Genomic DNA, 13,543 nt, shown 5'->3' on the forward strand with positions numbered 1-13,543 from the left:
ATTTAATCTGGCGCTTTCATACATTTCAAATAAGGTAAACTTTCACAAAAATACAAAATTATTTTACACAAATTGTTGAATCAACACTTCTCATGATTGAAAGGAGCAGTAAGACAAACAAAATTCTCACGATAATAAGTGTACTATAATGTTTTTTGTTTGTAGTGGCGTTGAACTGCACTGTGTCATATAAAATAACTGTTTCTAATACTTTTTACTTCATTTAGAGTCCAGCAAGTCCAAATATTAAACACAGCTCTTACTATGAGCCACAATAGTTATAAACATCTGGTTAAATTAATACGTATGCAATTCTGTCAATTAATAATTGAGCATTTTCATATTTTTAAAGAAGAATGTTCTCGTCCTATATGTATTATACTGTGGGCATGTTATTGGTGGTCGGTGTAAACAAAGTAATTTCAGTACCACTTATTTATTTTATTTTTTATTCAGTCCAACCTTGAATGACTTCACCGGGGGCCAGCCCCCGCCGCGTCATGATTGGTGGAGCTCGTTTGGGGGCGTGACCCGCCAGCCTCTTGTGTATATATTCACCACTGGGTCGGCTCGCCACTGATTTACATGAGAACCAATAATAAAGGAGTAACAAACACGCTGAACGTGTTCCTGTTAGGAAAAGACGAGGCGAAGACGCAAATTTTTTTTTTGGGGGGGGGGAAGCAGAGGATTTGTGTGTGTTTTGGTGGTGAAAGGATAGTGACAGCGCTGAAAGCAGAAGACGGTGGATTGTCCTCTCAGCCATCTTGACTGCCGCTCGCCTCGCCGCACTGAAGGCTGTCTCCTCCTGCTCCATTCAAAGTAAACACAGCCGTGCTCGCCACTCGCAAGTCCATGCAAGCTCTACGGAGACGCGAGATGGGCTCGCTGCGTGGAATTTGACCGGACTGAAGCCGGGGGGTGGAGGATTTACGGCAGTATTTTCGAGCAGGTAAAAAGAAAAGAAAAAGCGTAAGCAAAGGAGTCGAGAGGCGCCACTGCTTGGAGAGATGGAACCAGACCTGTTTGGGATTTACCTGCTCCTCTCTCTCGCCCTCCTGCCCAGATCCAGCTGCACCACCGCTAAGGAGATCACCTGCCAGGAAATAGCCGTGCCCCTGTGTAAAGGCATCGGCTACAATTACACTTACATGCCCAACCAATTCAACCACGACACACAGGACGAAGCGGGCTTGGAAGTCCATCAGTTCTGGCCTCTGGTGGAGATCCAGTGCTCTCCCGATCTCAAGTTCTTTCTGTGCAGCATGTACACGCCGATCTGTCTGGAGGACTACAAAAAGCCGCTGCCGCCATGCAGGAGTGTGTGCGAGAGAGCCCGGGCCGGCTGCGCGCCCCTCATGAGGCAGTATGGCTTTCCTTGGCCGGACCGCATGAAATGTGATCTGCTGCCGGTGCAAGGTAACCCCGACACGCTTTGTATGGACTATAACAGAACGGACTCGACAACCGTGTCGCCCGTCCTCCCCAAGCCCACCGACCATCCGGCGAAGGGCTTCAACCCTCCCAAAATCAAGCCAGGTAGACCCAGTCCGCCGAGGAAGTACAAGCCGGCCGCGGGCTCCTGTGAGCCAGGATGTAAATGTCTGGAGCCCATGGTGCCCGTCAACACGGAGCGCCACCCGCTGTACAATCGCGTGAAAACTGGCCAGATTACCAACTGTGCCATGCCTTGCCACAGCCCCTATTTCACCCACGACGAGAGGGCTTTCACCGCCTTCTGGATCGGCCTTTGGTCCGTGCTGTGCTTCGTGTCAACTTTTGCCACAGTTGCCACCTTCCTCATAGACATGGAACGCTTCAAGTATCCCGAGAGGCCCATCATCTTCCTCTCCGCCTGCTACATGTTCGTGTCAGTCGGCTACATCGTCAGGCTCATCGCCGGCCACGAGAAGGTGGCTTGCAGCAGGGACTTGGACGTTGAGCACATCCACTACGAGACCACCGGACCTGCGCTGTGCACGGTGGTCTTCCTCCTTATTTACTTCTTCGGCATGGCCAGCTCCATCTGGTGGGTCATCCTGTCTCTGACTTGGTTCCTCGCAGCTGGGATGAAGTGGGGCAATGAAGCCATTGCCAATTATTCCCAGTACTTCCATCTGGCAGCGTGGCTCATCCCCAGCATGAAGTCCATAGCGGTCCTGGCTCTGAGTTCTGTGGACGGGGACTCTGTGGCCGGGATCTGCTACGTGGGCAACCAGAACCTCGACAACCTGCGTGGCTTTGTCCTCGCACCTCTGGTGATTTATTTATTCATAGGCACCATGTTCCTTTTGGCTGGATTCGTGTCCCTATTCAGGATCCGCAATGTCATCAAGCAAGGTGGCACCAAGACTGACAAACTTGAAAGGCTCATGATTAGAATCGGTGTCTTCACGGTGCTCTACACGGTTCCGGCCACCGTCATTGTGGCGTGTTACTTCTATGAGCAGCACAATCGGCAGAACTGGGAAATAACCCACAACTGTTCCAACTGTTTACACGAGAGGGACCGCAGCAGGCCGGACTATGCTGTCTTTATGTTAAAGTACTTCATGTGCCTTCTGGTGGGCATCACATCCGGAGTGTGGATCTGGTCCGGCAAGACTTTGGACTCCTGGAGGACTTTCTGCACCAGGTGCTGTTGGGGTAGCAAGGCCACGAGCGGCTCCATGTATAGCGACGTGAGCACGGGCCTGACGTGGAGGTCGGGCACGGCCAGCTCTGTGTCTTGCCCTAAGCAGATGCCATTGTCGCAGGTTTGAATAAAACTAAAAGAAAAGCAGATTATGGGGACTGCTAATTGTTTGGGAGATAACCCATCACACCCTGTCTTAAGCAATTTGCATTGTAATGAGCTGCTGCTGAGGTGCTGCCCTCCTTCCTCCCCAAACTGCGGGGAGAACATTGAAACAATGTCCCAGGCATTCAGACAGGTTTAATTCCTCCCTGTTTATATGAATTAGAGGCTCATCTCCAATTATGGGGGCATTACTTCCTGTAGCCAGTTCTTAACAAATTTCATACAAAGAGCATTTTTTTTATTAACAACCATTTTTTGTACCTATCTTGTGCCAGATAACGTTAAAATGTCAGTCATGTCAAAGATGGTTTAAAGTAAGCCTTAATAGTGCCACGGTGTTTTGTTTTGTCAACCCCCCCCCCCCCCCCCACACCCCAAGTCATTCATTTTGAAATTTCAAAAATGTATTTATAAAGATTATGTAAATTTGTGTATAAAAAGAAAGGTTTATAACTATTGTATATTTGTACAAACTGTAGATGTCTTTTTGTGGAAGAGCAAAAAAATATGACTTCTATTTTGACAATAAAACATTTGATAAATTTAAAGCGAAGTAATTTAGTTTTTTTTGTCTCTTGGTGAGCATGCATTTTGTGGTCATCATTTTATGGACGACAGCTTTTCAAGGTTCCCCATCCCACCCCTTTCAATCATCAAAAAGTGGTAATTAGAGGCAGGGGTTGAGTTGGAGCATCTCCATAATTGTTAAAGTATTCTTCACATGCCTGCAGAAGCCTGCTTTCTTAATTTAGTAAAAGGGGGACCGCCTGAATGCGGTATAAATGCAGGGAACGGTCCCTTTTCATCTGCACAAACTTTGATCTTTCTTTTCGAACAGTGCCGAATAAAGGTGGTGTGTGTTAGGAGTGTCCGTCTGATGTGCCAAGGTTCCCCTAAACGTCCCCATTTGGAGGCTTTGATGGGCATTCTACAATTGAAAGAGCATTTTGGAACCCTTTGCTTCTTGGGCGATCGTCAGGACTGAAACCTGCCAGTGCCCTTGGATCTCGTGTGTGTGTTTTTCCCTTCTCTTTTTCTGTGGGCCTGAATTGAAACATCTCTCCATCGGGCTCAAGCTGTGTCAGCGAGTGCAGGGGCCTTGACATGAATGATTCTGAAATTGAAAAGAAAGAGCCACAGGTGGTCTGTTCACATGATCTCACATCTTAGGAGCGTATAATTGAAGTCTTTTCTGCGACAAATGTATCTTGGTTTGGTCTTAATTAAGCCTTCAAGCTTTTACAAGACGTTATACTGTAACATTGTTTAGAAATGCATTTCATTAGCTAGTACATAGTGACAGTGTGCTTGGTAGTGGCAGCTTTTCTGGGAGGCAAAAATAGTTAAATGTACAACTTTCCCTCCTTTCATTAAATCATCATACACTGTACTGTATATATGCATAATTTGAACTGAACATAAATCTCAAGTTGCAATATTTAGGCTTCCACCAAATATTCACATTTTCCATCCACCTTGAACATTGTTTATTCTGGAGTTTACCTCCAAAATCTCAGCCAAATGAAGCACCAGCTACTAGTACCACCTAGCGGTAAAAGAGCTTTTGTACATCTTGAATTCTGCTCCAAAACGTCCTTTGCACACAGTACAGTAATCACATTGCCATAAATCACCTGTCCACCACAGAAGCATGTGTGGTCTTGCAGTTGCACATACACTGTAATTATCAACATACTGGGTTTCCTACACTAGTTTGACAAGCCTTGCAGATGCAGCATTTTACGAGGGAAAGGTCCGTGAATGTTTTTAAGGTGCCTCACACAGTCCTGACTTGGTACTGGCTTCAGATCAAAGGTCCTACTTCATGTGACTAACATTTTGCTTTTCATATTCGCAATACAAGATGGGTCAAATATTTGAAACTTAGTATGACACCTCCCACATTACAAAAATATGCATGGCGGGTTAATTAAAGACTCCAAATTACCCATTGATTGATTGAGCAGAGTGAATGGTATTGCAAACTACAACCAAATGAGAATATTCTGTACACTTATATGACAAAGTCAATCAAAATTTTGCATTATTATCTTTGTAGTTTTGATACAGCTCTTATACTGTATTGGATCTCATTAGATATATACTGTATAATAAAGTGTCTTTTTTTTCTGTGACTAATCTCTGAGTCTTATATTGGCAGCTCTCTGCTGGCAGGTGCTATAACATTATTATTATTGTTATTATTTTTAGACACAGCTGTTCATCAAATATTAATGTCTGATGGTGATTGGGGAGAATTTAGAGTTGATTTGTTTTGGGTTTTTTTTTTTCCTTAATGTTCAGGATATGTTTTACACACTTTACTTTCCATAAACAATTATACACTGAAAAAAGAGTACTTAGTTTGATTATGTACATCGGTTGCGCATGATTAAAATGTGGTAAACTGCTGTCATTTCCCCTCCTGAAAAATAACAGAATAATATACATTAGTTTACCATATTTTAATGTGCAACTGATGTACATGTTCAAATTAAATAAATTCATGACCTTTTTCCCCCAGTGTAGAATTATAATGATCGATACCAGTAACAAATGATAAAAAATGTTTAATTCTATAAATTATATATTTTTATGTTTTGATAATTTTCACTTTTTTTTTAGTGTAGTATTTTAAACCTCGAGGGGAAATTCACTTTATACTGTGGTGTATATTTTTACTGCATGCATTACACCACATAAAATGTATGCAATTGTTAATGTATTTATTTATACTTATGTGCAGGGATTTAACATTTGTGACAAAAGCCACAGAAATTAACAGAATAGCTGACATTTGGAGACTGTTTCAGTGTTATATAGCTGCACTGACCAAAATTGCAAATGAAAATCCATTTCATTTTAATAAGTCCCGACATTTGGTTTTGAAACGTGAGAGTCCGGGTTACAATTGCATACAGAGTAACTAAAACCACAGTTTCCGTGAGTATATTCTTACTCTAAATCAAACGCGTATCAGCAACCTCAGGGGTTGGGTGAACTTTCTAGATTAATGTTGGAACTTCCTGACCTCCAAGCTCAGACACATAGTCCCAGTTGGCTATTTGAAATACCAGATGTTAGGAAAATAGAGTTTTAAGCTCGTTCAGACTGCACACCAGTCCAGCGGCATCACTGAAACTTGCAGTTTTGTCCAACTTTTAAAAGTTGAGGCCCTTCACCACCACTGTTCTCTCTACTTCCCCCTCCCCTCTTTTATGAACTTTAAAAGAGATACAAACTGGAGCAACGATTTGTAAATATTATGAGGGCATCTGGTAAAAACACATATTGTATTTGTTGAAGGTCCTTACTTGCTTTGTGTTCTTTGGGTGTTGTCCAGCTTTTCTACAAGGTTGAGTGTTCTTTACTGACCGCAGTTGCCATTTCCAATCTCACGATCCCAAATTTACACACATACAATGATTGTGTGTGTGCATGCGTGTGCGAGTGAAATTTTGTCTATCTCTCACAGGGTGACAAGAAGTTTCCCGGATTGCTGATCCTAAAATCATAGAATATGGTTCGATAGCATAAGATTCAAATATTGATATTTCAGGGTACAATCATTAATAAGTACATACTTTTGTTTTTTTCAAACAAATAATTGCTTTATTATTTTACTTATTTTTAGACAAGGTAATAGAGGAATGAGTCAAAGTGGCATACTAATATACAATACTGTACTATTTAATACCTGAATATGCAGATCAAGTCAGATATGGGTGTTTATTTGATTTCAGGCACTTTTGATTTTTGTTTTTCTCAAAAGTAGAATGTCAAAAACTATATATAACTACCTTACCTTAATTGTCATAGTTCTGTGAGTCAGAATCTGTTCATGTCCATATATATTGATTTAAGATTTGTTTTTGTTTTTTGTCGTTTTGTCAGATACCCTAGAGAAATGTCATTACCGCCACAATGGCATATTGATTAAAAATTGATTAATCTTGTGATGGTAATGACGTGATGGTAATGACATTTCAAAGTTTTTAGCTAACTGTGCTATGCTGGTAGAGTTAGCTTTAACTTTTCTTTCAGCTAGCTAGTCCTGTACAACATTTTTATATGATTATCAAGTTTTTACAGGAAAATCTTTAAACATGAACACTACAAGTCGTTTGGTAATGACATGCAATAAAAAATATGTGACTTAAGAAAAACTTACTCTTCCAGTTATCAAAACGTCTGACTTCTCTCTGCACTAGCATGTGCTTGAGTGACAAGAGAAAATGACACAGGGAATTAAAGAATCAGATTTTGAACTTTTTTTATGTGAAAATGGTCAATGTGGCGGTAATCACAGCAACTTTGAGGGACAGACATGTTTTAGTAAAAATAAAAGAAAAAAATTGAAATGCTTTGTATATATGATGAGTAATCATGAATTATATTATACTTTAATGAATTTATGGTAAAAGTTACACCATTTTAGCATTTCTTAGTAGAAAGATAGAGCTTCATATATCCTGTGCTAGGGACAGGGTGAAAAAGGTAAAATACCACCATAAAACCGCTAAAAAGAAATGTCTAAATATACTAATATTAAAAATGAAATCTTAGACCACACTTATAATTCGGCACGCCCACTGCTGGTTATTGAAATTTTTTTTATTTAAATATATTTTTTCTGTAAATTTTACATCAAGGACACAAAAAGGCCCGTAGTCAAATAAACACCCATATAGCATAGTGAGTTTAAATATACAACAGCTTCACCCTGAAGCACAGAAATTTGTTTATTAATCATAGTTCAAAACATTGTCCACCTGATGGCGCTATTGTGCTTAAATGATCCCCGTACGTGCATGGATGGGATCCATATACCTGTAGGTAGATGGTTAGCTGCTTTTTAGGCTGTTTGATGATTGCGTTCAAAGCATTTCATGTCTTACTTTTTGGAACGATGAATCTAAAGCCTTTACACATTATAATCATGTGCAACCGATGTAGTCTGTATGAAGGCACAACAAAATAAAATTGTGGTATAAAAATGTATAATGCAGAAAACGGCATCATAAATTAAATCAAAATTAACAAAGAAAATGATATACAACGCATCAGCATGTGGGGACAGAAACTTCAGATAGTACTGTACTTACATTGGAACATACAGTATGAATGTTTACAATGTTATCTACTAATGCTATTATAATGCTAAACTAAAATCATGTATTTATTTTTTAAATTGGGGGGGGGGGGGGATCAGTTGGACAGGTTGCTGGGTTTCAATGGGACATTTTAGCAGGTTAATCTGGTACTGCTTGTCCTAATGACTTGATTTGCAAGACACATTTTTTCCATCTTTTTTTTTTTTTTTTTTTTTTTTTTTTTCATGTGACCTATATCCTGTACAGCTCAATTGATAAAGAATGAGTTCTTTTAGAGAGGGGTGGTAAAAATAACTGAGATAATGTGGTTGCAGAAGTGTGCACACCGTCTTATAATTGGAGATGTGGCTGTGTTCAGAATTAACCAATCACATTAAAAATAATGTTAAATGTGAATCAGCACACAGCTGCCACCATTTAAAGTGCCTCTGATGAACCCAAAACAAAGTACAGATGTTCTAGTAGGCTTTTCGGGTCATTTTTGTAGTCACGTCACAGCACAAGCCATGATCCGCAAGGAGCTTCCACAGAATCAGAGGGATCTCACTGTTAATAGTTATCAGTGAGAAGAGTAAAAAAACACACAGTCATCATCAAGTGGAGAAAATACAGCACAACAGTGACAATAATAACTGGACTTCCCTCCAAAGCTGAAGAAAAGATTAGATGAAAACTGGTCACGGAGGCTGCCGGGACGCCAGCATCAACATTAATGGAGCAGCAGGAATTTCTGGCAAGTACCGGCTATTTAGTACACGTCACAGCAATCTCCCATGTTATTCCTACTGTATGTCTTGACTACGGGGGAGGGAGCGTTTTGTAAAGAAGAGTGGGCACCAATTGCCACATCAAGATGTGTCACACAAAGACTCATACCCAAAAAGACTGAGTGCTGTCAACAAAGTATTAGTTTGAAAATGTGAATATTTATGCAACAAAGTTATTGTATTACGTTTTATATTTTTCTAATTGGGACGTACTGGTTATAGGTCACACTGACGGTAGAAAAAGTTTAGAAATTATGTATCTAGGTCTAATTTGCTAATATCACAAAATGCCGACATTTGAACAGGGATGTGTAAACATTTTACATGCACTGTACATTGCTGCCTCGTCTAGAAAGCTAAAATGTGAATCCGAAAGCCGAAAATGGCAATCGTTTTGTGAGTAGTATGAGCTTGTAATGATACAGACATTGCTCAAGTCTGCTTCGGGCAAATGAAGTTGTCCTCTCATCGTGACGCTTGAGGTCTCGACACAAGAAGGTGCGGCATAGCCACACCTGCGGTAGTCTGAAGAAAACACCCTGTGGTCACTCCCGTCCCGTGTGAGGCAGAGGGCCGAGCATTGTGCAGATAGGTGAAACCGAGGAAGCCTGAAGCTTATTGTTATCTTCTTCCAAAAAGAGACCGCGAGAGAACAAAGATCAGGAGATATCAGCTTACACAAAGAAGACTCTAGGCTGAATGAAAAAGGGTGGAAGCAACTGATTTACGATGGGAGCCTCCACCCACGTCAGCATAAAGCAGATGAGGCTGTCAAACACTCTGCTCACTTCAGCTGATTTGAGCGTTAGCATTCTGCGAAGGACTGTGGGGGTTTGACCCTAAAAATCGGAGCTTTGATCGAAGTGAAACCATAGCAGACATCCCAGAGGGTAAGAGTGGTCCTTTTGCTGGGCTCTATTTCTAGTAATGTTGCACCTCTAAAGCTTGCTAGGCCCTAAAATAGAGTGACAAGCTGTCCCCATAAACACAGAAACAGACTTATAGGGGTACATAGTTATTTTATGATCCTTAGTTGGCTTCGCAGGGCTGTCGCGGTGTCCTTCACTTCTGACGGACTTTGCTTACTTTAATTGGCTGGGCCGGACTGATATGGATTTTTTTTAGGCCAATGCCGATTCCAACATTTGGCAGAGTAAAATTCTAATAACCGATTAATCAGTCGATTAATTTAAGAATAATGAAAAAAATAACCTTTTTGTCCCTGAACACTTACAATAAATATATGAATTATAGGCAGAACATTTGACTGTTTTGCAATACTTTGTCCGTTAGTATTTAATTTTAAAACAGAAAGAAAAAAAAGTAGGCCATAAACGGATGATTTCTTGCAGATCTTGTTTGTTTGAATGGCATCATCTTTGACTGCTGTTGTAATGTGTTAATGTACAAACGAAAAAGAAAAAATGGCAAACATCAGCAATGCCATTAATCCATTTCACATCCCCAAAACACTTTTTGTTAGTTTTTAATTAAGAAAAATATCAATGTATTGTATAAAAACATAATAAAAACAAATGTAAAAGACAGCTGTTTTATAAAGAGTAATTAAACAACAAGTCACAATAACAACTGCAGTAATGGCGTATGTGTGGTTTTAAGGGAGCTAGGTTAATCTGGTACTGCTTGTCCTAATCTGGTACTGAGTGACAAGTAACTAAACGTGAGTTTTGGCTAACCATAACTGCTTGGAAGTTTTCATTTCGTATTTGTCTGTTGACTATTTGTACTGTTCAATAAATGAAATTTCCGCGTTGCTGTTCCCCCCCCCACTTCACTTGAGCGCCGTATCTGGAGCTTGGTCATAGCTCTCGACTCGCTGCACTCACGCAAAAAAAGGAAATCGAGCAAGCGACGGCTAGTAACTCGGAAAAACTCAGAAGTTAGGACACTGTCCTTTGAAAAAGTCAACCAAACACCCACAGACAGGCACAAAGGCTCCTGACTGGAACTTTGATCTCGAGCATAAGAGGCGCCCATAGGAGGAATGACAGGGCGAGGTCATGTGCTCTTTTATAGAGAGTGCGGTCCGGAGTGGTGGAAACAGGTGAGCTGTACTTTTAGATGAGCTCAAGGTCGAAGTGCGCCCCACCCAATGAGGCTTAAGGCTCACACAGCTTTCCTTTCACGACTCGAGGGAGTTATTCTTGACGCAAGATATTGTCGCTTCGCATCAAAGGGTATAAAACACAAGCTTCAAAGAGACGGCAACACGATCTGTTGGCAGTGTGCTGATTAAGCGCAAGTGACGTACAATGAGGTAGAACGGCAAGGGATCCAACAGTTGTTGCCACTATGTAGAACTGCATCTCGAGTTGCTGTCACTTCTTATTTACCTTGGTCTCATCTTGCATAACAATCCTGCAAATAATGGAAAAAAGTCACACCCACTCGGATCTTTTCTCCTGACCTTCATCATTAGATAGTTCTGCACCACTGCCCAGCTCCACCAAAGTGTACTGACCAATCCTCCTCGTGCAGGCTCCTGTTGCTGCGGGTTCATCTCTGTTGGCTCGTGGTAACACCCTGAGGTCCCGCCTGGGGGGTGGCGGAGGTTTGAGGCTGCTGCGTTTATTAACAGAAATGGCTTTGGGGTTCCCTGTCAGCTCTAAGGGACAGAGAGCCCGCTCGTCGCCTTCCTTCTCAAGAGCCTCCTCTGGGGAAGCAGAGTAGCCATTGTTTCCATTGGCGTTGCAGCCCAGAGGTTCCGAATGGTGAAGGGCAGAGGGTGCATCCTGAATTATTCCGAATGCCCCCCCTTTGCAAGAACCCCTGCTGCCTTGCCTCTTCCGGAAACTCCCTTTTTGATCAGCATCTATTTCCGGAGCTTGATGACTCAAGGTAGAATTTGGATTCAGGGTCCCCAGGAAATTGTGCTTGTCCTCATCAACAATCTCCATCACCTTTGTCCTCCTCTTCTGCCTCACGGAGCGCTTGATGGCACAAATAAAATCCAGAGCATTTAGGAAAAGAGACAAGGCCGCCACCCCAAGCATAAAGTTGAGCATCACAGTCTTCTCAGTGGGTCTGGAGATATAGCAGTCCACCTGGGTTGTGCATGGAGGATGCTGGCACAGAAACCTCCTGGGGATGTAGAAACCAAACATGTAGTAGTGAGCCGCCCCAAATCCCACCTCCAGAAAGGTCCGTAACATCAACTGAAGTATGTATGCACCTGTGAAGTATCGGATCGACCCTCGCTCCACTCCTGGAGACTTCTTTTTTCCAGCGGTCTTGACGAACAGCTCTTGCTGGATCTTGTAAAGTTGAACAGTTTCACCTGGACCCGAGGAGCTCATAGTAACAGTGAGGCCATTTGACACCTTATGGATCACATAGATTGCAAAGATGATGTAGGGCAGACTTAAGGTGACTAGTTGCACCAGCCAGAAGCGGAAAAGGGATATCGGAGAAAATATATCATAGCAAACGTTGGCACAGCCTGGTTGAATGGTGTTGCATACAAATCGTTCCTGTTCATCCTGGTAGAGAGGGTAACCAGCAAGGAGGAGGATCAGGACGCGTAGAAAGATCATCACAACGAACCACACTTTTCCTGAATTAAACAAATTGCAGGATTAGAAGTGTGCTGAACTTTGTAGTTACTAATTTTAAACATCAACACCAACTCACCTATCAAGGTGATGCTGTTATTGATGGCGATAAAGATGATTTCCGATGGACTGGATCCCGCCATGTTCTGTCCACCCAGTCATCCAAAACCACCTGGCCTCCAAAGTTCTAGTCCTCTGGCTTAATTCCCCATGCAGCACTTCAGTTTTTGTCACCTTTAGTTTTCTCTTAGACCTGTACCAAACTCAATAAGCTCTTGTTGGAATTATCCAAGTGGAACATAATCAAGGTTCCTGTTACTAAAATCCAACATGATCCATTATGAGTACCCCAAAACTGACTGGAGTGAAAATCAGGAAAAATGTTCCCCAACTCCTTCTCTCAGAGTCCCCTGCAGACAACTGGCTGTCCTGAGACAACAGAAGACGGGAGCGAGGCCCATTGTGGATCTATTCTTAACACTCTTGCAAAGGCATGTCGCTGTCCTGCATGACATTGCAGAGATATTTTCGGGCCACAGGACGTCCTTACAGGACGACAACAAACCTCCGGAGTTTACAATTTTTAAATTCATACAGAATGTCAAGTATGTTCAAACTAGGAAAAGCATAAAAATTGCAACGTCACATAATAAATCATGATCTTCAGGACCAGATTTAACAATTGGTAAGCATGCACAGTCCGTTTTCGAAGCCCGAACGCCACTGAATTTGTCTCAAACGTTTATATAACCTAAGTTGCACGCACCCTGTGCTTACAGTGCATGAATGTTTAGGACGACATCGGAAAAATAAGTCTAATCTAAAAACCAGCTTCAACTTTTAATTTTTTTTTTCCATTAGGTTCTCCATTACTGCTCACACTGACAGTCTGAAAATGGATGCTAATGGCTACTACTGATGTACAAAGAGTGATAATATGGTTTTGAAGCAGATAAGAGGATTAAAAAACACAAATACAAACAACCTCCACAAGGCGCTGCAGTCAGATTGACCACCTGTTCTTGCAGCTGTTCCCAATTTCCCCACTGAGTGGATGAACACAGATCTCGCCCATTTATTTCACTGAACCAGTGCTCATTGTTGAAATCAAGCTCAACATCTAATTTGCCTTAACTGACCCAGTATAACTGACATTTGATGTTTAATTCAAGATACAGCTAAAACCAGATTTAAATCTCTGTGAAAAATTATTCTCTAAACAGAACACTGAACTTTCAAAAAATTGCATGGAAGTAGGTTCAATGACTATGATATTATCAAAAAAGGATG

The 13,543-nt window shown here is 41.7% G+C and overlaps 2 protein-coding genes across 2 annotated transcripts; one reads left to right on the forward strand and one right to left on the reverse strand.

Annotated features, from left to right (window-relative positions):
- The first annotated feature begins 599 nt into the window (after positions 1–599).
- Positions 600–3,271, forward strand: fzd8a (frizzled class receptor 8a). Its single transcript, XM_061666184.1, has one exon. The coding sequence runs from the start codon at positions 1,011–1,013 to the stop codon at positions 2,760–2,762; it is 1,752 nt and encodes a 583-aa protein (XP_061522168.1). The 5' UTR covers positions 600–1,010; the 3' UTR covers positions 2,763–3,271.
- Positions 3,272–11,080: 7,809 nt separating this feature from the next.
- Positions 11,081–12,396, reverse strand: gjd4 (gap junction protein delta 4). Its single transcript, XM_061665746.1, has 2 exons — positions 12,333–12,396; positions 11,081–12,255 (listed from the first exon to the last, which is right to left on the reverse strand). The coding sequence occupies exons 1-2, from the start codon at positions 12,394–12,396 to the stop codon at positions 11,081–11,083; spliced, it is 1,239 nt and encodes a 412-aa protein (XP_061521730.1).
- Positions 12,397–13,543: the final 1,147 nt, after the last annotated feature.

The sequence above is a fragment of the Phycodurus eques genome, chromosome 21, assembly GCF_024500275.1.
Source record: "Phycodurus eques isolate BA_2022a chromosome 21, UOR_Pequ_1.1, whole genome shotgun sequence".
NCBI lineage: Eukaryota > Metazoa > Chordata > Actinopteri > Syngnathiformes > Syngnathidae > Phycodurus > Phycodurus eques.